At 40.8% G+C, this 24,885-nt stretch overlaps 1 protein-coding gene across 7 annotated transcripts in view; it reads right to left on the bottom strand.

Moving 5' to 3' along the window:
* Nucleotides 1–24,885, bottom strand: part of TAB2 (TGF-beta activated kinase 1 (MAP3K7) binding protein 2) — a 50,558-nt gene that overhangs the window by 11,039 nt on the left and 14,634 nt on the right. For 4 of the 7 annotated variants that reach the window (XM_060272739.2, XM_088666256.1, XM_088666258.1 and 1 more), the window contains exons 2-5: nt 16,400–16,522; nt 12,559–12,657; nt 7,446–7,634; nt 3,765–5,265 (exon numbers count right to left, since the gene is read on the bottom strand). In XM_060272739.2, the coding sequence (XP_060128722.1) occupies nt 3,765–5,265; nt 7,446–7,547 (1,603 nt within the window). In that variant the 5' untranslated portion in view covers nt 7,548–7,634; nt 12,559–12,657; nt 16,400–16,522. The remainder of the gene's footprint in view (nt 1–3,764; nt 5,266–7,445; nt 7,635–12,558; nt 12,658–16,399; nt 16,523–24,885) is intronic. The other 3 variants (XM_088666257.1, XM_035108784.3, XM_035108786.3) reach the window with 2 other exon arrangements.

The raw sequence follows: 24,885 nt of genomic DNA, 5'->3' as shown, positions 1-24,885 counted from the left end.
AAATATGCGTAAACCCTTAATTAAAAAATATTTTTAAAACAGCATTCAGAAAGGAAATGGCAATTTAGCTACACTCTCTTCTGAAACATATTTTGATTAACATCCACGTCAAAGTATGAGGTCCATAAATGCACTCATCAGGTTACCAGCAGCATGGGTATAGGTACAGGTATAAGTATGTGTGTGAGCCCAGTATATGTACTGTGGTGAGCCCAGTAAGTTGAATCCAGAAATATTGCCCTGGGTTTCTGAAGCACTGCACAATATCAGAGAATACTCCACCCATTTGACACATAAAAGATGATGAGTTTGGCAGCTACAAGTTGGCCTGCCAAAACTTGTGGAACTTTGATCAGACCAGAACTCATCTGCTGATTTAATCACATTTACTTTAATAAGCTAATAAGTGAATAAAGCAGTTCAAGGAAAAAAAGGTATCGCATTGCTGATGCAGCAACGTATTTGTGGTTCACCTAATTTGCAAGACAACCTCCAATCAATATGGTGCTGAACAAAATGGAGGGTTCACATTTTAAGGCATTGCTATCAATGGGAGAAAATAACCATGTGCTGCTCATCTATCCTAGCTTCCTTAATGTACTCAAAAGAAAACAATCTATTCGCTGTTCTTTATCCAGCAACAGACTTGAAAAGAATTTTACAGAAAATCCAGTTTCAAATATAACCCTTTGTTGTTGTTTTGATGGAAACTCATATCCCTCACATTGTACTTTTCTAGTACTTTGAGCATCTGTTTCTTATTAACAAGTAATCTGAAGCTGACAGAGTATATCAACTGTCATCGGTAAATCTGAAGATGTCTTCTAAGCCTCAAGAAATGTGAGGATATTTGCCAGCTGTCACACCTGCCTGTATTCAGCACATGCCACACAGTGCAGAAGTTACAATCTGCGCAACAGATTAAATCCCTATTAAATCATTTTGAGTCCTGATGGTTGCACTGAAGAGACTATGTGAAGGCATTCAATACATTTGCGTAAGGTTCAAACAACACAGTTCTACACATCTTCCATACATGAGCTGCTGTCTGCTATCAGCTTTGTTAGGCAATTCCCATCTCTAACATTTTCATTATCATGGTTCTCCGATAACAACATTATCAAGTGAAATCTTTACACGGTGCTGACAACCCCAATTGTGAGTATAAATTAGGTGCCTGTAAAAGAAACAAAACAAAACAAAACAAAACACCCAGCAACAACTGGTTAACATTCTAAGCGAAGAGTGTCTTTTAAGAAACAGTATACAGTACTAAGCAGGCTTCTACACGGCTGCTTGAAAAGTATACCTACCATCTTGCTAGCACAAGGGATGGTAATGTACAAAGGTTTAGGATGAACCTCAGATTAAAGTTTAGTTCATCTGTGAGTGGTAATCTTGGGCAAATAATTCTTTCCAATGCCATATCCTAATGTGAAATGACAATAGTTACCTCAATCACTAGGCTTACAAGGGTGTGCAATAAAGAAATGGCCTGTCATATCTTGGGCAGATGGTATACATAAATATAATCAAACATGCAAGGGAAGGGGGAAGGATATACTAACACCTCCACTTTTTTGAGATAATAGGGCAAGGTAAACATGCACCTAAATTACCAGATTGAATGCCAGAGAAAGCAATTTTAACTTTCTTAGCTGAGCTCCACAACCAGCAATTTCCTCAACTCTGCTTCCCTGTCCTAGCCTTTGGATGGCCATAAAATGGCTAGGATGCATGTATTATCCCAAGAGCAGCAATTCATTGGCATAATGTAAAACAAAATGACATTTCATGATTTATACTTAATACAGCTCAGTTTTGCATTTCTTATGGCTATTCTGTATTTTAAATAGGCACATTAACTCTTACAGTTTTCAGTTTATTGTTCAGTATAAATATACTACTAGAGATGGGAATTTCCTTAATATATATAGTTGTCAAACTATCTTCTGGCAGCTCTAATACTTTTGATAGCACTTGACTGTCTTATGTTTTATTGCTATGCATCAATTCAGCTCTCATGGGATATCCAACTAAGTCATAATCAGAGGAGAGCTGTTAAAATAAATGCACAAGCAGACCATTTTAATGGCTCTACTCTGAGTATGACTAACACTGGACATTATCCATGCTTTTTAAACCTAAAAATTGAAGGCTGTGAATTTTCAAGGCTGGGAATACTGAATGCATATAATCTGAGTGACTAAATTATGAATTGTTCTGAAAACCATGGTAGCGAATACATTAGAAACTGCAGATGACTGCTCTTTTTATATTAAAGATAAATGCATACACTGACTGAAAAACAAAACACTTTTTTTTAAAACACTTTACACAAAATTTTTAAAACACTTTACATTTTTAAATAAATTCACTTTCTGTATGCTAAAATCTGTTGTATGATCTAAATCACGGAAGCCAAAACCCAACCAGGAATTTAGACACCTATTAGAAAAGAGGTTAACTTAACAGAATTACTTTAATAGCATAAATCTACCTTCACACTAATGGGGACACAGGTGGCGCTGTGGGTTAAACCACTGAGCCTAGGGCTTGCTGATCAGGTCGGGAGTTCGAATCCCTGTGACGGGGTGAGCTCCTGTTGCTCGGTCCCAGCTCCTGCCAACCTAGCAGTTTGAAAGCACATCAAAGTGCAAGCAGATAAATAGGAACTGCTACAGCGGGAAGGTAAACAGCGTTTCCGTGTGCTGCTCTGGTTCGCCAGAAGTGGCTTTGTCATGCTGGCCACATGACCTGGAAGCTATACGCCGGCTCCCTCGGCCAATAATGCGAGATGAGCGCGCAACCCCAGAGTCGGTCACGACTGGACCTAATGGTCCCTTTACCTTTACTTTACCTTCACACTAATAAAGTTTGCTGGAGGCATAGAAGGAAAGTGAAAGTTTAAATCTTTAGGATGATAAACCGATCGCATGGAAGTTCCATAAGTATCTCACAGCTACCGGTAATACCTTGTGGCTATTTCAGTTTTTAAGTCTTAGGCTGAACTCTTTGGCACCCTTAGGATACGCAGGAGAAGGCTGCTAAAAAGGGATGTCTAGAGCAACAGGATGTAGGGGCAGCTGAGAAACCAAAAGGAAGCACTATTTTAAAACCATTCAACATTTTGGTGCACAGTGGGGCAGATATGTCAACTACACAATCCGATAGGTAAGAAATGTGATGGAAAAAATGCAGTATGCTTGAAATCAAAGTAGTATGTTTCCCCTTGTCCATAAGAGTTGAACAATGTGCTTTCCTACTGCATCAGTTCTGCCATCCTCTCAGTCCCTGGATTCTTTAAGAGATATTTGCACTAGATTTACAATTGCTACCATTCTCCTCTCCTACAAAACCATTTCCATAGTGCTAAAAAGGAAACAATCATTTGTTTCAAGTCTTTTATATTTTACCTATTGTCCTAGCAGATTAAGTCCGCATCAATCCACGTGAATCAAGTAACTTTTTTAAAATTGTGCTAATCTCTTTGGCATAAAGACCCTATTATGTGTTTACAAAAGGAACATATATTTTTTTAAAAATCATTTACTCTAAGACATGCATAAGGCACTGTGACTTAAAAGGATAAATTTCCAAAGCAAGTATTACTAAGATGTACCTGTCCATTATTTGTTTATTGCCCATTCTGACATACTTAAAATAAATAAAGTTGTAGAAGCCACCACTATTTCAGCATTGTGTTCGTTAATTCATGGATCAAAACAAGGCAGAAATCTCTACAACTTACATAAAAATATTACCTTGTGTATAGGCAGCATCATCAGATCCCATACTCAGTTTTCGTGCATCACTAATCCTATCGACATGTGCTAAAACAGGGTCAGGAAGGTGTTGGATACCTTCCGTCTCTGCAAAGTGATCTGGAAGGTTTAGAAGATTTGTAGGTTCAAAGGTTGGGGACACCACACCAGGTGAAACCGCAGGGGGTTTATTTGGAGAAACAGTAATTTTAAAAGTGTATTTTGTGTTAGGCTGTGTAACAACCACTCGGGGAGAAGTGGCAGCGGCATTGTTGCCCATTGCTCTGCTCTTGGGAGGGTGGTGGTGAATAAACGCAGGTCCCATGCTTACTTGACCAGACATATTCCTAGACGTTGCAGTAACTCCTGGATTTGTTGATATGAAGAGTGTGGGTTGATTCCGAAGTTGTTCATCTCCTGTAGAAGCATTGGCTGAAATGTAGACCTTAGGCTGACTTCGTGTGGTCATTTCATCAGTATTTGGTGGACTGGCAGCTATGTAAACAGTGGGCTGACTTCTACTTAGAGTCTGACTGTTGAGGGAAGAGGAGTTAGAGGATGAACGGGAGCCAGTTGAACGCAGTTTTGATGAACTGTTTCTTTGTGGTGGTTCAAGTTTGATTTCAATTTGGTTTTTACGAGGTCCTGTAGAGATATTTTGAATATTGTATTGGCTCTGGGTGGAAGAAGATTGTGAGCTACCAGATGAATGAATTGTAGGTGCTTGTGGAGTAGTAGGAGAACTTATGGGCATATAGACATGGGAGGTCTGATGGCCTTGCTGGTTTGGCTGTGTTGATTGTTGCGATGAGGTATGCGACGATGAACTGGTTGTGGGAAGGGTTGTCCAGGGATTTGTATGTGAAGGCTGGTAGTTTTGTTGAGAATGCATAGGATTATACTGAGACGTCCAGCCTGGATTTTGCTGAGTTTGGCGAGCTGTACCACTTGGATTTGTGATATAAGGTCTAATATAGATAGAATTGCCTTGTGGACTATTTATTGGAGGTACACCATGTATGTGCAAAGATGTAGGGGTATTCCGTCCGGGCTGAATATTTGGGGCTAAAGTTACCATAATGGGGTTGAATCTAGGTGTTTGCTGAGCCAAGCCAGGTGTTCCTTTGCTGCCCAAGTGAAATCCAAAATGCTGCCCTGGATTAGAAGTACTAACAGTATTCGATATGCCAAAGAATCCATGTGGAACCTGAACTGGAGCTGTCTGTGGTTCCTGATGAAACAGTTCACTGTTGGACTGGCTGGTTTGAAGGTTCCCATCACTAATGCTATGAGCTAAAGTCCTACTTCCATTCATTCTACTTCCTTCTCTTCCATGGAGAATCACATTCTGAGACTGCAAATCCAAATTAAGGGATGTCATGTGATTTCGCAGACCGGGAATCCCAGAATCATCTGAAAAACCAATGTCTCCTTCACCGTAGAGATATTTTGTGCTCTCTTTAGAGAGAACTGCGCAACAGGCATCCAGGTTATTATTATTCTATAAGAAATTACAAAAATGGGTATCAATAAAAATAATATGGTTTCATTACATTTAATTTAACAACTTAATTAAACGCTGGCTTTCACAAATATTGTGCTGTATGAAAAAGGAATAAAAAAACAGATAAAATGCAATACAAAATTAAAAGTAGGTTCTATTTTGCTGGTTAGGATTAAAAGAGGATTCTGAATCTAAAAATACTTAAGACTGTGAAATGTATCATGTAGGGTGTTTCTTAAACATTTGTTTTAATGCCCAATATCAATATCACTGAAATGATTAATCAGCAAGGAAATCCCAAACAATTGTATGTATTTGAGAGGTATGATTTGATAAGACTTTGCAGCCAACTGTCTTTGCTGAGGAAAGGAAGAGGGAATATCATAGAGAAGGGATAGGGTGGACCTGGCATGAATCAGGAAGACAAATATGTTGTTGGTTATCAAATGAGAAAAGTGCTCCAGGGCATACATCTTCAAAACCCAGTAACTCTTCCTCCAATTCCTTTCAGAATGAAAGGACACTTCCTTGGAGGATAGAAAAATGGACTCAGAGGACATATGCAACAGAGAGAATACTTTGATGTTCAAAAAACCTAGTAGGATGAGATCTGGGTTTGGAATATGTGTTATCCTCAGAGGTCAATCTCCCTTCCCACATTTTTTTCAGTGGCAAAGGAACTACAAAGAGCTTATCCACTGAGCCCAATTACCTCCTCCATTATGTAACTGTTTCTTTTTGGTTTTGTATACCTTACCTAGGCAGATTTTGAAGGTGATCAATGAAAGCAAAATATCCATTTTCTGTGAGGATGTTAGGTTAACAGAGGAAGCAAGATGGCATCATTAAACCTTTGCACTGACTATGTAATATAGTATAGAAAAGATTGTTTAGCAACTGCATGTTACTGGAAGGAAGTAAGTGTGTTGAACACACCTGACTCTGGCCAGCTAATGAATGCTAGTTAGGTTAGAAACAGCCAAGAGGTTTCTGAAACTTAGCTTTTGAGTTTACTCATGGGACCCAGAGCATACACAATGCTGCCTGACTCAGAGTCAGGAAGCTCTGAGCACCTTATAGATCTAATACTTCTCTCCTGCTTGATTGCAAAGGATTGCAGCTTTAGAATTCAAGTAAGCAATTCAGTTTATTATCCTTGTATGTATACAAAAAGAACAAGCTAAACTTTGTATCCTGTACCATACAGACAACTCTGAAGTGCTACAAGACCAAAAGATATATTGCAAACCAATACACTTTATTCCAAAAATGAGTTTGTATAATAACAAACACTAATAACTAGTTTCCATCCAGTCTATCCTATCCTAACCTAACCACCCATCCCCATAGCTGCCAAGTTATCCCTTTTTTACAGGGATTTTCCCTTATGCTGAATAGGCTTCCTCGCGAGAAAAGCAAAAACTTGGCAGCTATGCCCATCCCATCCTTCTATATCTATCCTTCTATCCTACCCATCCAATCTATATTTGTGTATGTACTAGAAGTACTGCAAGTTATGTAGTTAGTGTGCATGATAACCAGCCACTGTGCACATTTCTCCATCAATATGCATACTTCCCAACAGGCCTTGGGGAATGTGCATACCTCCTGCATTTTGTACACTCTCTGGGCAATATGCACATTCTCCATCTGCATACTTAATGTTCAGAATAATGCAATTTGTGGTCCCCTGCATGGCCCACAAAACATTTTCCCACTGATCAGCCAAGCAGAGGAGGAAAAGGTGGCTCCAGATAAAGATTATTTTCCCCTGCTGCAGTACAGCCTCCTTTTCTCCACTCTCAGCAATTCCCCAGTCAGCTGAGCAGCACAGGGGTAGCGAAGGGAGAGGAGTATTCATTCATTCCCTCCTCCTTCTATAATCCTGATGGACATTATCCTCCATGTTGCTCAATTGCAGCATGAGATCAGTCATTATTAGAGTTGCGGAAAGGGAAAGGGAAACAAGCTGAGAAATCAGGGAAAATCAGGATGGGAGAGAAACAGTGTGATGGTCCCACCCACTGCCATTTTTTACCACATCCACTGTGGACAGATTACCTCCAAGGCAATTTGGTTCTGGAAGTAATAAGTAGGTTAGTGGGGAAAGACTTTGTAAGTACTTTTATTTATCGGCACTAAAGTGCCTACATAAACAGAAACAACCTAGCACTGACCTGTAACATGCATCTGGACACAACAACTTCAGGTACCTCAGGAAATTTTTGGCGCAGGTCATATAAAACCTTAAAATTTATTTGTTGGCTTCCTTGGGCCATTCGTATGTTGCCTGGTCAGGACTTTTGTTCAACAGGCAGTTCCAAGCCTTAGTGCAAATGAACAATCATCTCTTCTGCCTCAGCATCCTGTGGAAGACAAGATTTTTTAAAAAAGTCAGCTACAATAAAATAATCACATGCTTTTGAATACAGTTTTCTTAACACATGATTAGTGACATTTTCTTTTAAAACATATTGCTTAATCATCACAGCCTCCAAAGATATCTCTCTTGACTCTATGAAGGGTATAAGCCCATTTTCAGGGTGTGTGCTTTAGGACAAATTTTAATAGGAACTGTTTATGGGCTTAAAGCCTACCAAGAATTGCATACTCACAACAACAGTATAAAGCAGGGGTAGTCATCTGTATCCATCCCCATAAGAGGCTTTTTGTCCTCCCCAAAAAAGCTCAAAACTTTGTAATTTATTTTTTTAATGACTTTTAAAATATATATTTTAAATAAATGCCTGCTGTTAAGGGTCCCATGCTGTACTGTGATGATGCAAGGTTTTCTGTGCCTGCCAAATTTCCCATTAATTCTTTAAGTAAATTAAAAAGCTGACTGATCCTATAGATACCCCACTATGGTACCAAAAGGTTTTGTACCATAAATAAATAAATAGTCCTCTGAAAAAAATGGCCACACCTTTACACTTCAGCTACATCTACCTTGATAAAGGACCCCTGGAGGGTTGACCATGGGTCAACATGGTTCTTCTATAAGCCAGTATAGCCTATACCAGGCACCCCCAAACTTCGGCCCTCCAGATGTTTTGGACTACAATTCCCATCTTCCCCGACCACTGTCCTGTTAGCTAGGGATCATGGGAGTTGTAGGCCAAAACACCTGGAAGGCCGCAGTTTGGGGGTGCCTGGCCTATACATTTAGTTGTGATTTCCAAGATAGTTTTAAAGATCGCTGTCATGGTTACTGCAATTGCAGTAGTCATGTAATAGGCCCAACATGGAGACGTCAATTCATATCCTTGGATCTCCTACTGAGCATTCCAGCAGCACTGCAGTATCTGAGAAGCAAGTGTTTAAGTGCTTCCAAGAGTCCAGTGAATAAGATCAATGTGCATCTAAGTTCAATTTGAAACAAGTCAACACTTCTGGCAATTAATACATTGTGGAACAACTCTGCTGTGAACCAAAAACTCACCACAATGAAGTTTCAGGATAAAATTAAGAAAGCATATCTGCATATTGTTTTACACATTACTCTGTGTGGGGCAGACATACAACTAAAGCACTAAAACTCTGTGTACCACACATTCCGTACCATATATTATCCTCTAATTGACAACAAAATTACTTCCAGCTGTCATATCACTGTTCCAAGCTAGCTACCCCATCCTATACATATGGTTTCTACTGACAATGAATTTTATAGTATTCTTTCTTTACCTAGGAGCAATTTTATTATCCCAAGTAGTTTCTACATATCTTTTCCAATGATCTTAGCAAAGGCTAATTGAATGGCTTACTGGGGAATGGATAGCCTTGAGCAGCACAAATTCAGGACAGACCTCCACATTTAGGAAGACAGAACTTACACCTTCCACTTTAGCAACAACTGAAACAGTTACATTTTTATAGATATGACAATGTATGTTAGACCTGTGACCTATCAATATACAACATAAAATAAATATCAACTAAATGACTAGGCAAGGACTGAGAAAGCACTGTTTTCCTCATCAGAAATTCTGACTTCTTAACTCTAAGAATATAAGCAAGCATTTCCCCTTTAATATATAATAATGCCTTAGGCAAAACTATCTTATTCTACACCCACCAACCCACCCACCCACACCCTGCAAAAGAATTAGAAAAAACTATGTAGACCATTTTGCAATCTTAAAAGACAAAAGCATTAATATTATAGCCATTTCATAATATAATCCAGAATTACCCTATTTCCTTGAAGTAGGTTAGGAACTATCTGATAATCAATAGGGAGGCTTTTAATGTTTAATAGATTATTTTATTGTATTTTTCTGTTGGAAGCCACCCAGAGTGGCTGGGGAAACCCAGCCAGATGGGAGGGGTATAAATTATTATTATTATTATTATTATTATTATTATTATTATTATTATTAATGCCATGCAACATGGAATTACACTTTGCAACTTTTATGCTTTAATTCTAAAATTGTAAAAGAAGTGTAGCTGAACAAAAATGAAGCTCAACCAAACTGAAACAAAAATATTAAAATAAACTGAAATCTAAGGGGGGGAAGGCTTTTAGAAATAAGAAATGTTTTGAGAACTATATAACTTAGTTAAATGGGTCAAACCACGAAAAGGCAGCTGTCACATTCTGTATGGGCTGACTGGACAAATCATAGAGATGAAGACTGAGCAGGGATTAATTAATAGCCAGCAAGCATTTGTAGTCACACTGACTCCTGGCAGCCAAAGAGAAGAGAAAGACACCACCCCTTCCTTAATTTTGCAGGTGCAGAGAATTCAGGAAGAAAATGGTTTTCTCTGCCTTCATGATGGGCTTCTCTAGAAAGTACAGGTAGTGCCACACTGCTTATTATGCAAAAGCCAGTGAAAACGAAGAAGCTACCGTTTACGTCCCCAAGTCCTTGAACTTGGGAGGCGTCTGTGTTGGAGTAGCCAGACCCCCTTCTCCAATCAGAGACAGGATGCCAATGGAAACCCACTGAGTAAGTTTCTAGAGCTGTAAAACTGAGTGATACTTGTCTTGCCAATGGGGAAATAAGTACTTCCACAAATTTCGATGGCACTTAATTGCATCAACTTTCAGTGCCACTGAGCAATTAATTTTCTCATTATGAGTACCAGGAGTGCATTTCAAAGTTCTAATCTATCCTGGAGGGCAGGTCTGAAGATAGTATTACACATTTCTGTTTGTCGACATGAGAGTTGACTTCTGAGGTCCTGCAGGGGAGCTCATCACAGCCCATTCCCCCTGCCCCCAGCAGCTTTTAAATCTCACTGTAAGTAACCTATGAAATTCTTGTATTTGAAATCAGTGAAAGGCTGGACATGGGCCAACAAACTGAAGCTTAATCCAAACAAGATGAAGGTAGTGGGGACAGCAGACCCTATGACAACCTGTTCTAGAGGGGGGGAGCAGGTACATCATCTGGGAGAATTGAAGTGGTGGCTTTGGTCAAGACAGCTTTTGACCAACTTTACTGATTCTCGTAACAAATTAACATACACAGAGTTTGGGTACAATGGCACATAAATCATTTTTCTGAAGGTATCTTACTAAATTTCTAATTCATGGTGTTTTATATTTTATACCACTTTGATATTCTTTATGATTAGCAGTATACAAATTTGCACAAATCAATAAATGTCCACTTTGCTGTCATTTGATTTTTGTGCTGCTGTTGCAATATTGTCAATTTATGAAATCTGATTACTGTTTCAATATATGTACTGAAAGCTGCTGCGCATATAAACAGGATGCAGATATATCAATAAATGTATAACAAATTGTGTACTGGACACCACTGAGCTAGTGTGGCATGTCTCCAAAGGAAGAAAAGACACGGGGCAAACAACAACTATGCGTGCAGACATAACTTTGCTTTCTCATTTTGCTGCAGTAGGAAGCAGGGGCGTACCCAGGATCAAATCTAGGGGGGGGGGCCAAACCATGGTCGTTCAGGGGCGGGGCCAAGGGAGGGGAGGGGCCACGAAGTGGGAACGTGGGCGGGGCTACAGAACCCACCCCCACCTTGAACTCTGGACAGTGAGGAAAACAGCAGCAGCAGCAGCGCCGACAGAAACTGAAAAGCAAAGCGAAGGAGTGCGCCCAGGAAACAACTCAACAGGAAGGGAGCGGCGGCGGCAGCGCTTATCTGGCCAAGGGGCGTGCGCCGTTCGTGCGCTCCGCAAGCTACCAGGCTCCGCTTCGCTCCGATCCCTTCGCCTCCAGCAGCCGCCTCCGTAGCCTCAGGGCTTGCCGTCGCGCTGCTGCGCTCCCTGGCGCTTCTGCCGCTTTGCTCCCTTCGCCTCCAGCAGCCGCCTCCGTGGCCGCTGGGCTTGCCGTCGTGCTGCTGCGCTCCCTCCGGTGTGTGCGTGGGTGGGCACTTCCCGCCCCGCAGCCTTGTTCGAGCCCGCCCCGCCCCTCCTAGTGCGGGGGACGCTTGTTTCCAGCACCGCCCGTCTTTTGAAGCACCACTGCGCTTCTGTGGTTAGGCCCGCTGCTGCCGTGCTCCTGGGGGGGGGCCTTGCTTTCAGCCGCGTCCCCGCCGACCTCGGCGATCTCCTATCGTGCCGCGAAGCGGCGTCACCCCAGAAGCTCTGCCGAGAAGAAGGCGGGGGGGAGAAGCATGGGCGTACCCACCACCCTGCTTCTAGGGAGGGGCAGCTGCCCCCCATGCCCCATGGTGGGTACACCCATGGTAGGAAGCACTGCCAAAAAGAGATCAGCTGAAGAAGCAATTTGTCTTTTCAATACCGAGAACTGCTGCAGTAAATCAAGGTCTGGCCGGGTATGCAGGGTTTTTCCCCTGCATGTACATGCATCAGTGTGCTGATCTTTTTACCATATTCTTATTAATTTTTTATTCCAGATTCTAATGTGCCCAAAACCTGTTCAGATTCTGGTAAATAAATTCACCATCTAAAATTTCATAAATATCTGCATGTTTTTCACAAAGCACTCAAGAAGCTCACTTTTTCTAAATGCTAGGCAGTTGAGCAGATAGCAATCGACTGGCTTCATGCTGAATGAACCATTAGCGAAGACATGCATAGTGTAAGCATGGTGTTAAGTATGTTCTATGTTTGCATGCGACTATATTCATCATTCCCTTATTTAATGACCCTGTTCAGGAGAACTTGCAGCATAGCTTAGCTCAGGCAGTCTACAATTGTCATTTGCTGCACAATTCTATTCCTTGACTGAAGACGCATTTGGGTAGCTGAAAAGCGCACTTCAAGATTCTGCATGTCATACTGGTCTATTTCAATTAAGCATCCCAAACATATACAAAACTGCACAATCTGACCACATACCTTGCCCTGCCGCCACCTCTTAAGGACATGCAGCAACCTGTTCCATGTGTGTAGATTAAGCCCTGAGCCAGAAGTGACCATTCAGTCCGGCAGTACCAACTACCAAAAAAAAAGAAAGAAAAAAGTTTATTCACTCCAAAACTAGCCTGTCCCTATCAACATGTGTGTGCACTAATGACTTTTATCTGAAGTGGGGGGAAATGTTCATTCCACTCACCATCCAATCAGGGACTTTCTTATTGGCAAAGGCACATTAATGTTCCCAGCATACATACAACAGGAAGGATACACCTGAGGGCAATGTAACCTTGGCATCAGTACTTTCAGAACCAGAAGGCTTAAATTGTTTTTCCTCTGTGTTTTTAACAGTCCTTATTTTATCTGTAAGCTACAATGAGGTAGGGTACAACAACAACAACAACAACAACAACGTTTCTAAAGAGCTAATGGGTATGTGCCGTTTGGTACCTTAACAACAACAACAACAACAACAACAACGTTTCTAAAGAGCTAATGGGTATGTGCCGTTTGGTACCTTAAATCTAGGTTACGGTCACCACAACAGAATGTTTATTCGCCAGGGGGTTGGACTAGATGATCTTCAGGGTGCCTTCAGGGTGCCTTCCAAGGCTACAATTCTATGATATCAACTACATTGCTTGACTGTATCTTGCTGTTGTAACAATTCACTTGTCCCAGTATGCAAGGAGGAAAAACACACACAGTGGGAATGGAACTGGTATAACTACGGACTAAGGCAGAGGTTTTTAAACTGTGGTCACCAACTTGGCGCCCAGAAATCTTCATAGTGAAGTAGCAAAACGTACCAGGCTAATTTCTAACAATGGCTTGCTAAGCTAATGTGTGTGCCCCTTATTCCCTGCTTTGTTTATCAGTTTTTTGAATAATCTTTCAGTTAGGAAATAGTATTGAAAGGGATGGGGAAGAAGGAAAAATCTGCATGTTAAGAAGAGAGGAATGATGGACAGCTACAGTGGTACCTCTACTTCGAATAACTCTACTTACGAATGTTTCTACTTACGAACAGAGCTCTGTCCGCCATCTTGGATGCTGTTTAGATAGGATTTTTTTCTACTTATGAATTTTTAGATAGGGTTGTTTCGACATACGAATTTTTTCTCCCAATGCATTCCTATGGGATTCGACTTACAATTTTTTTTGACTTACGAATGTGCGTTCGGAATGCATTAAATTCATTAGTAGAGGTACCACTGTAATGTCTTTTTTCTGCATTTGCTGGTATGAATCCTAATATTAACTTTCTTAACCTGCCACTTTTTGAGAAAGAAGTTTGAAAATACAGCCAACTAATTAAATGACAAATTAGAAATAAAACTGTATGAACAATTTGTATTTGTTCACTTGGCGTATATTATACAACTTTTTACAGTGCTCAACTATTTCTAGGCCTCAAATTGCAAACACTGCTGCTTGAAGTAGCCTCCAGAAGTTGGTGGAAAATATGAGAATGAATATCTATTGTCCGAGGGGGAGGGCGCACCGAGGGCGGCAGTCCCGGGAGAAGCCCGCCATGCGCCTTAGGAATAAAGCGGCTACCTTTTTACATCTGCCCGCCCAGACGGGACTCTTCCCAGGCTTTTGGTGCCTTCTCGACCGGGGGGGGGGGATGAGCCCAGGCAGCTGCCAACCGCGGCCGGCTCCAGCCCCAGTCCCGGTCGGGCTGTCGTTAGCCGCAGCCCCGGCCCCATCGCTTCCTGAGGGGTGCGGAGCCAGGCTGCCCAACGCCGGCGCCATCCTCTCTTTGGTCGCCGGCGCCGCCAGGCCCAGAGGAGGCGGCGAAGGGCGGCAGAGGGTTTCTGCACTCCCTCTGCGACTCCCTGCACAGCTGCTCAGCCGTGCTGCCGCTCCTGCCGCCGGAGCTGGGCTGGCCCGATCCACCGCTTGAGGAGGAGTTTGCCGCGGCCGCCTGCCCGCCGCCGCAGCCGCCCTGATGGCCCCCTCCGCTGCCTCCCCCCTCCGCCTCCCCCCATCGCCGCCGCTCAGCCACACTGCCGCTCCTGCCGCCGGAGCTGGGCTGGCCTGATCCGCCGCTTGAGGAGGAATTGGCCTGGGCCGCCTGCCCGCTGCCGCCACTGCCGCCGCCGCCTCCCCCCTCCAGCAGAACTCTCTGTTCTTAAATTTAGCCACAGTGAACTTTAGCTGAAATAATGCAATTGATTTTAGTCCTTCCACCCCAGAAGTATGCCACCTGTAATTGTATGGAGTTATTTTCCTATTTTCTAAAGCTGAATGACATTGGCCTTGATCACATATCACTGAGTAAGCTGGAGCTAGGTCTGCATGCATGATCCAGTCCACCAAGCCTTCCAGATTGACCTGTCAGCCCCAAACCTAATTTACTAGGATTGTTCTTGGGGGGAGGGCACCAAAACATGGAGAGTCAAGCAAAGACTGTGGTGGTGTGGTTATCCTTCCTAAGTGCTAGCCAGCCCCCAATTCAATTAACCACCAGTAAATTTGGGGCAAAACTAAACAAACAAATCAAAGCCCCTCAACCAGACAGTGTTCTATCCCACCCTGTGGTAACAGCCCTACTAACTCCTGTGTGGATCCAGAAATGGCTACATATTACACAGAATCCTCCATAGCCACTGTCCCCGAATGTGCTCCAAGCATGACTGGTGAGAGGGAGAATGATAATGGACTTGCAAAGACATGTGGATGCCACCTTGGAGGAAGGTTTTTGCTTTTTTAAGGACTTCCTGCCTTTTCAGGGTTGCTGCTGGGGAAGGTTGGTGCTGCTTCTTGCTAGACGTGGCCATCTCTGGTTTGCAGAAGAACAAAAGCAAAAAGGATGCTTTCTGTCTGCTTACTATTTGGGGTGATGTTTTTGTTGATTACAATCATTCTTTTAATAATATTGTGTGGCATTGTTTTATTTTAAATATTATTTTGTGTTGATTAAAATCATTATTTTAAATTTAAATATTGTATTGTTTTCCTGTTTTTTGTGCACCAAATGCAATATGTTCAATGTGCATAGGATTTCGGCTCTCCCCCACCCCCCAAAAATATAGTCCGGCCCAGCACAGGGTCTGAGGGCAGTGGACCGGCCCCCGGCTGAAAAAGTTTGGGGACCCCTGGTCTAGCCTTTCACCTAAATCTGGAATGAATGGGGAACTTCCTTGTAGCCGGGCTCTTCTTAGAGGTGCTCCAAAGAACCTCAAATACAGTGGTACCTCGGTTTAAGAAATGTCCGGTTTAAGAACAATTCAGTTTACAAACTCCGCAAAACCAGAAATAGTGTCCTGGTTTGAGAACTTTACCTCGGTCTAAGAACGGAACCCGAATGGTGGAAGGGCACCAGCGGTGGGAGGCCTCATTACGGAAAGCATGCCTCAGTTTAAAAACAGTTTTGGTTTAAGAACAGACTTCCGGAATGGATTAAGTTCATAAACCGAGGTACCACTGTACAGCATAACTCAGACAAATTGCACCACTCCTTCTGAACCAGGAGGTGGCAGAGTAGTGAGAATAGAGGGAGGAAGGACCATGGTCAATGTCAACAGTACGGACACCTAATCGCATCCCTATTGTCCACAAATCCAACAATTTTTAACACATCTCTTTTTCAGGCGCAGTATCTTTTTTCTATACTATAGAAAAAGCAGTGTTCCAAATTTCATTATTGTTTCACATTGTATGTTGCTTTATGCTGCAGTGTGCTTTTTCTTGAGCTACTCTATTTGCACATGTATTAACAAATACATTTTTAAAAGCCTGGACACTTCAATTATTTGTGAAATTACTTAAATATTGCTTACTCTGAAATGCTGCAGGTAAAAATCAAGAAACTTACAGCAGAAATTGCTTATGCCTCTCTCACTCAGCAAGTCACAGAAACAGCCTAAAGCCCTGCCAAGTCGGCTGCAGTTTCTTCCAACCTGGATGCATGCTGGAGGATTCCCATTGTCTGCATAGGCTGCAGAAAGAAACAATATTACAGTATTTCCTTACAGATCTAACACATTTGTCCACGTGGCCATCAGATAGGAAGGCATGCCCCTTCTTCCCACGCTGGAGATGCTAAAACCATGGGAATATCACTCAGACTTATGAGACCCCCAAGCAAACATACTTGAGGGAACAACAGAGTCCTATCTTCAAATACAGATCATCTGCACTGTTTCTTCCACATGCAGAGCCAAAACAGTTGTGATGTTGAAATGTGTGAGGTGAAATGTTGCTCCTTTGTCAACAGTAGCCACAAGGGGATGTGAGAAGATTAGCTATGTGCAATCCTTTCCCCCACATTATAGTCCCTCCCAAAGTGTCTCCTTGATATGATATTAGTCTTGGTTGGGAGAGATGCTTCCATTGGTACCAAGTAAACTTCCCGTCCAGGACTAATAGCTGTGTCAGGGTGTTTAGTGGAATCACAAAGTGGAGGTGGTAAAAAGATTTAACACCTCTCCTTATTGTTCCTTTCCTACTCACTCACTTCCCACAGCTACTGTTAAAAGGTTGGGGGGGGGGGGGAGAAGATCTGTGAATGCATTAGCCTTCCAGTACACTACTGGTCTCTTGCAACTCCGATTCTTTTAAGAAGAGGTAGTATATATCAAAAAAAACTTTGATGGAGGAAATGTGATAAGGCAGGGGTGTCACTTTTCCCCAAATCCACCAAGCTAGTACAGTGAGAAGATATTCACAAGTCAATTTTTCAAGATCATTTGGAAATTTGGGTGGGCTTTATATTCAAATGAAATGCTCCTTTGTATTAGGCCAGGGGTCAGCAAACTTTTTCAGCAGATGGCCAGTCAACTGTCCCTCGGACCTTGTGGGGGGCCGGACTACCATTGGGGGGGGAATGAACAAATTCCTATGCCCCACAATTAACCCAGAGATGCATTTTAAATAAAAGCACACATTCTACTCATGTAAAAACACGCTGATTCCCAGACAGTCCGCGGGCTGGATTTAGAGGGCGATTGGGCCAGATCCGGCCCCCAGGCCTTAGTTTGCCTACCCATGGATTAGGCAGTAATCCATGCAGCGAGCAGTAGGAAATATTTTGAATACTTACATTCTACAGAAAGTTTTGTGAGAAACCATTTTATTGAAACATTTCAACAAGAAGAGCAAGTTAAGACCAACAAACATTTTATCAGATCACAGTGAAAACGAGTTTACGGGTCATTAATCCTGCCTAACAATTTGAAATGAAGAGGGGAAAATAAACTACATATCTGGTATAGTGTTTTTCGGTTAACAGTATAACTTAATGTATTCACAAAACTAGTATTTACCAAACATGGCTCAAAGATCAAGTTACACCTTCTCTGGCTTCTCAACAAGCAGAAAAACAGAATGCACGTGTTCCAATATAAGAAGCCACAAGGGTTTAAATAGTTTGAAAGAAAAATCACATCCTCTCTTTACTCACATTTTTAAAAAACACCCTTTAAAACTCACTAGGTTGTTTGTTTGCTTTTTTACCCAAAGGTCCTGAATTGCTTTGGGAAGATGCCTGGCTTTGGTTTTAGGCATGTCACCAATGGGAACATATGCTACATTTTGGGGCAACCACCAAGAATGTCTTTCCACTTCCTTGTCATATGAACGCAGCACAAAGATGGTATAGGTCAAAAGCATACATGCTGCTGATCTTGGAAATTAAAGCAGCAAACAAGGAAGAGAGAGTTATTGTAGGCACACAATGCCCACGCTACTTAATGCTTTGCACACCAATATCAGCACCCTGAGTTGTAACTTTAAGTCTGAAAAGCCAATGGCTGGAGAACGTTTGTGTCAACATGATTCTAAGAACCCACCTCTGACAGAGGAAGTAATGCTGCATTCAGTATCAGCTGTGGCATCCCAAAAGCACACTAGGGTAGATACTATCTAAGGGCATGAGAAAGGGTTGTCAGTTCTGAACCTGAAAGGAAGGATCAAAATGCTTTTTTCTTGCACTGGTTTTAAAAAAACACTTCTTACCACTCTAAATTTTAAGTGTAGTTGCTCCATTATATAGTTGTCATTTTAATGGTCAAAATTGCTCTTTCTATATTAACACCCCTTACCCATCTAGCCACCGCCTTTTCCCAAAAAGCAAAGAGGCCTTGATTGAAGAGGGTGTCTGGGACCACTGTTATAATGCTAGAGTTTGAAGTGTTGGTGCTCTGCACTGCAACCCTTCAATAGCCATGAACACTTCTAAAATTATACAACAAAAGGGGATTTTTGTCAGGTGCATTCTCTCCCTACCCCCTTTGTTTAACATTCATCCTGGAGGATTCAAAAGTTTTTATTTTGTGGCATTTTGGTTGGTCATAAGAGGATTTTTGACTTTTCAAAACAAAAGTAGTAGTTAACATAATCTGCCTCGGCCTAGTTTGTTGTTGGTTTCTCGTGCTGAGAAATGGCAAAAAGCACTCCAGGAGAGGACATCATTAACTGCTTTGGAAGCACATCACCCCTGTTTATCCTTGCTCTTGCTATACCACTGTCTAGGAGAAAGTGAACTAATAGCCAGGATTAATTTACTGCTCCATAGGTTTATTCAAGTACAGTAATCAGGAGAGGTGTATTTGGCATTAGAGTTTTGGAATAATTTAATATAGCTTTTGTAATTAATTGATAGTAGGTTGCAATTACTGACTATTGGAAACAGTAGTCTTGTGACAAGATCAGGAAATATTTGTAATATCCAAATGAAAATATGTATGCCTATTTTACCAGATACATTAAAATGAAGTACTCTTTTAATCCACTCAGCAGGAAGTCTATCTAAAAATGAAAAAGTACATACCAAGAAGATTCTAGCCAGCTAGAAACTATCAGAATCTTTATTCTGTATAACATCCACTAATCTGTTCAGCCCATAACTGTCTAACCATGTTCTTTGACATAGGTTGCTTCCAGACAACTTGTTTAGTAAGCATTCATCCTGATTTGTTTGCAGGGAGGTTAGATATTTGCTATTTAATGAGTACGCACCCTAATTTGTCTGAGGGACAAACTCCATTGCATCAAAGCAAATCTTATCACACACTTTCCAATGAAGTTCCACATCTCTTTCCTTATTATGAAAAGTCCAGTCTTCTGTGGAAGTGGATGCAGGAGCTCTAAGTCAAGTTAACTGCACAACCTGAATCTGCCAGTATGTGACTAATTCCCACCCGAAAACAGCAACAGACTGGAATCACTATTATCTAATATGCAATTCTGCATTATCTTTTTAATTGTAAACCATATTGAGGAAATTTTTACAAGCTTGTGTGATGTGAAAATGAAAATGAAAATGACATTTTGAAACAGAATGACACCCCATTGATTAGTAAATACCCACAGCAGTAAACAGTTGTAATTGGATAGAAAAATAAATTTCAATCAGTAACAGTAAAATAGTAGTTTTATTAGAAACAAACAAAATTCACAAAGCAGTTTGTGAGTTTTTGAATTCCACAGAACACTGCTTCCACCAGGAAGGGAAGGGGAAAATAAATGTTTCTGTAGAGAGCCATAAAAGTAATCTACATTAGGCAAGTAATCCACACTGTTTCTGGCAACAACGTTCCAAGCTACACAATGTTGAGGAAGACTTTAACATTTCATTTCCTATGCTCTTTCCCTTTTAAAGTAAATATTTTTCCAATAAGGAATGAAAATTGCTATTCTTTCCATAAAATAAGTCACCACCATGTTGGAAATGAACAGTTGGTTACATTAAATGAGGTGGCATAGTTAATTCCTGGTGTGGAAAGAAATTATCTCAAACATTTGAAATACTGTGGTTTTCTTTATCCAACAAAGCTTTGAGAGTCTACACTGGCTCATCTAGAAGAAAACTAGCAAATGAACAAGCTTAAGATCTGCACACAAAACACCTCTAACTTCAAATTGACAGGCACTAAAGATTTCAAGCAGGAAGCTCACTTGCATGTAAAATATGCTAACTTTGCACTAACATGATTTCATCCAATCATTCCTTCTGTACAAATGTAACTTTCCACTTGAAAACACTATAACCATAGTTCCAGAGTACCATTTTACAAGCAGAAAGAACGATAATGGAGCTTCAATAATTTACTCTCTCTCTAAAACTTAGCTACCATAGATTTGTGCATTTTGTTTTTCACTGACAAAGTTTTTATTAAAACTGCACTTGGCTGTTGCGCCATATGTTTCCAAATCTCCTGTTCCTTGAGAAGAGACCAGGAAAGAGAATATACACCCATTTCCCAGCAAGCAAAGCCATCATTCCCTACCTTGTAATGTGGCCAGTTTTCATGCTTTACCAATGCTGAAAATGTATCGACCCTTAAGGGCCCTCCCTCTCATGGCAGCATTAGAGAACATATGATGAGGTCCCTGCACCAAATTCTGTCTTATGATGAGGTTAGGCAAATACTCAGTGACACAACTAGGAAATGGGTTAATCCACCCATCTGCCCTGATGATACCAGGGTTTGTGCCTCTCAGCTCATGTTGAAACTTGTGTACTTTGTCCCACTGAACTTATTAGATGACCCTGAGACTCAGCCTCTACCTGCAAAGTTCTGCACTGGATTCTGATTTTGAGTCATGCCTGATTGTGATGTGATTAAATAAATCAAGTATCATTATTTCTTCTGCATAACTATATAAATCTGCATATAAATCTAAAAGCCAGCTTCCAACATTCACCTACTCCCAAAACAATAATATATAAACAGAATTCTAATAATCTGACAAAGTGTATAATGAACACATCTGCAAACCGTCCACAAGATCTTTCTACATCTAAAGGTCGGTTAAACTGTTAACTACATCTTTCTTGCATGATTTGGTAAACGCTTCTGGCAATGGCATGAATTGTATCTGGCAAGAAGACATACAGTGGTACCTCGGTTTATGAACACAATTGGTTCCGGAAGTCTGTTCATAAACTGAAGCGAACTTTCCCATTGAAAGTAATGGAAAGTGGATTAATCCGTTCCAGATGGTCCGCGGAGTAACCGTTCATAAACTGAAGCGAACTTTCCCATTGAAAGTAATGGAAAGTGGATTAATCCGTTCCAGACGGGTCCGCAGAGTACTTAAACTGAAGCGTTCATAAACTGAAACATGGGTGTAATTGGTTCCGGAAGTCTGTTCATAAACTGAAGCGTTCATAAACTGAAGCGAACTTTCCCATTAAAAGTAATGGAAAGTGAATTAATCCGTTCCAGATGGGTCCGCGGCGTTCATAAACCGAAAATTCATAAACCGAGGTGTTCATAAACCGAGGTTCCACTGTATTCCAAATGGTAATTGCGAATTCGGAAGAAGTGCAACTTACATAGGTCATCAGGAAACTGTGCATGCTACTGAACACCAGTCTGCCAAACAATTTCAACAGTCACCATTGTAGCAAAACATTGTTCATTTTTATTTTCAAAAACTTTATTTATAAAAGTAGAAAATGAGGTACAAAACAAAACTAAGTGCGTGAAAAACAAAACATAGTTCTTGATGCAGATGCACTATTTTTACAATCATGATAAACACAGCTTTATTTTTTTATCACTCTGTAGCACCAATGTTCATGGTTGTTGAAGAAAACAAAACAATGGAGAAGCAGTAGGGGCTAAAAGGCACAGAAAACAGGGTCTGGGCAAAAGGCTTGTGGACACCCAGATAAGCTTTTATAAAGGTTTGCTTTAAGCATTCATAACTAAAAAAAATAGAAAACGTGGTTGCAAAACCAGATAAAAACATTTTAGTTTTCTGAAACTCTCCAGTTAAGTCCAAATTCAATGGCCGTCATCCAGCCCATGGTATGCACAGTTCTGAGAGAATGATGATACACCAACAGAAATGCAGGGAAATAATCTTCTTTGCAAAATGCATCAGGACAAGGGAAACTACTTATCAGTTTCTTGCACCCTACCTGTACCCGCAACTGCTGCCAGTTGCTGAAGCTATCTGCCCCCATACGAAAAAAGTAATTACAGTGGTGCCTCGCTTAACGAATGCCCTGCTTAACGAAATTTCCGCTTAACGAAAGGATTTTTCGAGCAGAGCTTGCCTCGCTAGACGAATGCGTTTTACGAAAAATTCATCTAGCGAATCGCGGTTTCCCATAGGAATGCATTGGAATTCAATTAATGCGTTCCTATGGGCAAAAAAAAAATCCAAAAAAAATCAATGCATTCCTATGGGATTCGCTAGACGATTTTTTTTCGCTATAAGAAAAGACCTGTGGAACGAATTAATTTCGTCTAGCGAGGCACTACTGTAGTGTGCAACTGAAAATTGTGCAAGTGTGTACATAACATAACAGTAATGACAGGGAGCGGTATTCAACGATGTTTTACTCAGAGAACACCTAATGGGCTACCAATTTCAAGTGGGTCTACTATGGGTAAAATTGAGTTGAATACCACCCAGGTTGGTTGCGAAATATTGGAAAGGAAAACAGATACCCACAGATATCCTCCTTTACAGAGGAATGGCTCTGTAAAGTATGTGAATATTTAGAATTAGCCAAATTAACAGACATAGTAAGACATAAACCTAAAAGCTTAGTGAAAAAAGAATGGGAATGTCTGAATGAGTATTTTAAGAAACAAGATTCAAAGTTGAAGATCTGGTTGAGTTTAGATTGAACTCATGAAGAGTCAAAAGGTTGAAGGATGATTTACGTTAACATAAATTTAAGTAAAATATAAAGGGGGGGGGGAGAAAACAGTTAGATGAACAAGATGGAAGTGAAGTGCTGTGCGGTTGATGGAAGTCAATATTTTGTTTGTATTTTTTGTATTGTGATAATGCAAAGAGGATTATGGTGCTGATTCATAATTTGTCCTAAATTGTTTTATCTTTGCATTGTAAGATATATTTCTTTTTTCTATGCTTTCTTTTTTCTTCTTTTGGTTTTGTGTATACGTTTCTACTAAGTAGTTGAAATTGGAAATTTACTTTTTCTTAATTGTTGTGACATTGTTTATTATAAATACAGTAAAGGCTTTTTTTAATGGAAAAAAAAAGAATATCACCCAAGTTAAGAAAATTTTAACAATTTAAAGGCTTGGTTTAATGTTAGTTTTTCAAATCCCTTTATGAACCCTAAGCTTCAGCTATCAAAGTAGTACTAGTAGCAATTTTATTTGTTTAGCTATAAACCACATCAAGGATAACAAACACTCAAAGATGAGCCACAAATATGACTCTCCAATTTCCTAGCAGCTAGCACAAATACAGAGACACACAAGGTAATGCAATTTAAACCTTCTCTAACAGTAAAAAGCACACAAACTCACTTGGCGTAACAAAATTATTTCTGTGAGTAAACTCACAGCAAGTATTCTTCATCTGGATCTTATATAGAGGGCACTGAGTAATATAGTGAACAATGCCCTCAATGCTGTTTTACACCTCACACAGAAATGCTGTCCCAAGCAGAATTTCTTATAGCTGCCATCCAAAAAGGCAGAGCGTAAAACACAAAGTCCTAATTCCGTAAAAGCAGTTTTATGGGGAGCCAGAGTAATTAACTCCAAATAGGTAGCTTTTTCATGGTCTACCTTGAAACATGGATACAAGTCTAAAAAATCTCAAAGAATGGATAGTTTACACATCATTCAAAGAAGCTCTCTCATACGCAAGGAAATTCAACAGAGATTGATATATGTCACTGGATGTTATGTGTAAAGCAGAATTTAAGGGGATGAGCCATAAACTATAGAAACCAAGTGGGAAGATGGCATAGTTAGCATTCTCTTTTGAAAATTTAAGAGCTGAACTTGCTTTTTTGCCTGAGCAGAAGGCCAACCCACTTCTGCATGGATATATGCAGTAGGAATACCATCAGGGAGGGCCAATACTTTCTTTAGAAAGGAATTTTGAAGATTCTGCAACTCCTGGACTAATGGTCAGTTGAGACCCCAAAGTTCTAAATCATGTAACATGCAGAAAACAATCTCTGTAAAGAAAAATAATAATATGCCACCCATCTGACTGGGTTCCCCCAGCCACACTGGGTGGCTTCAAACAAATTAAAACGCAATACGACATCAAATATTAAGAACTTCTCTAGCTCAGGGTTGGAGTGCTATCAAAATATATTTCTTCAATTTATAACTGCCTATTTTGCACATGGTTATACACGGTCATTTCTGATTAAACACCTGTGAAAAGTTACATTCAACATTTTAAAATACAGGGGAAACAAAAGCTAAATGCCTGAAAATGGATGATATACTGAGTGTACACTGGAAGTTTTGGGTGTATGGAGTGTTAGGGGAGGGGTAGTACAACTGGTGGGGGACAAGTCATATTCCTTCTGTGGCAGTTTGCCCACCTTTGGTCCCCACCCTG

Source organism: Zootoca vivipara, chromosome 3 (genome assembly GCF_965207765.1).
Source record: "Zootoca vivipara chromosome 3, rZooViv2.hap1.1, whole genome shotgun sequence".
NCBI classification, from domain to species: Eukaryota; Metazoa; Chordata; class Lepidosauria; order Squamata; family Lacertidae; genus Zootoca; species Zootoca vivipara.
This window is presented reverse-complemented; position numbering and strand designations above follow the sequence as displayed.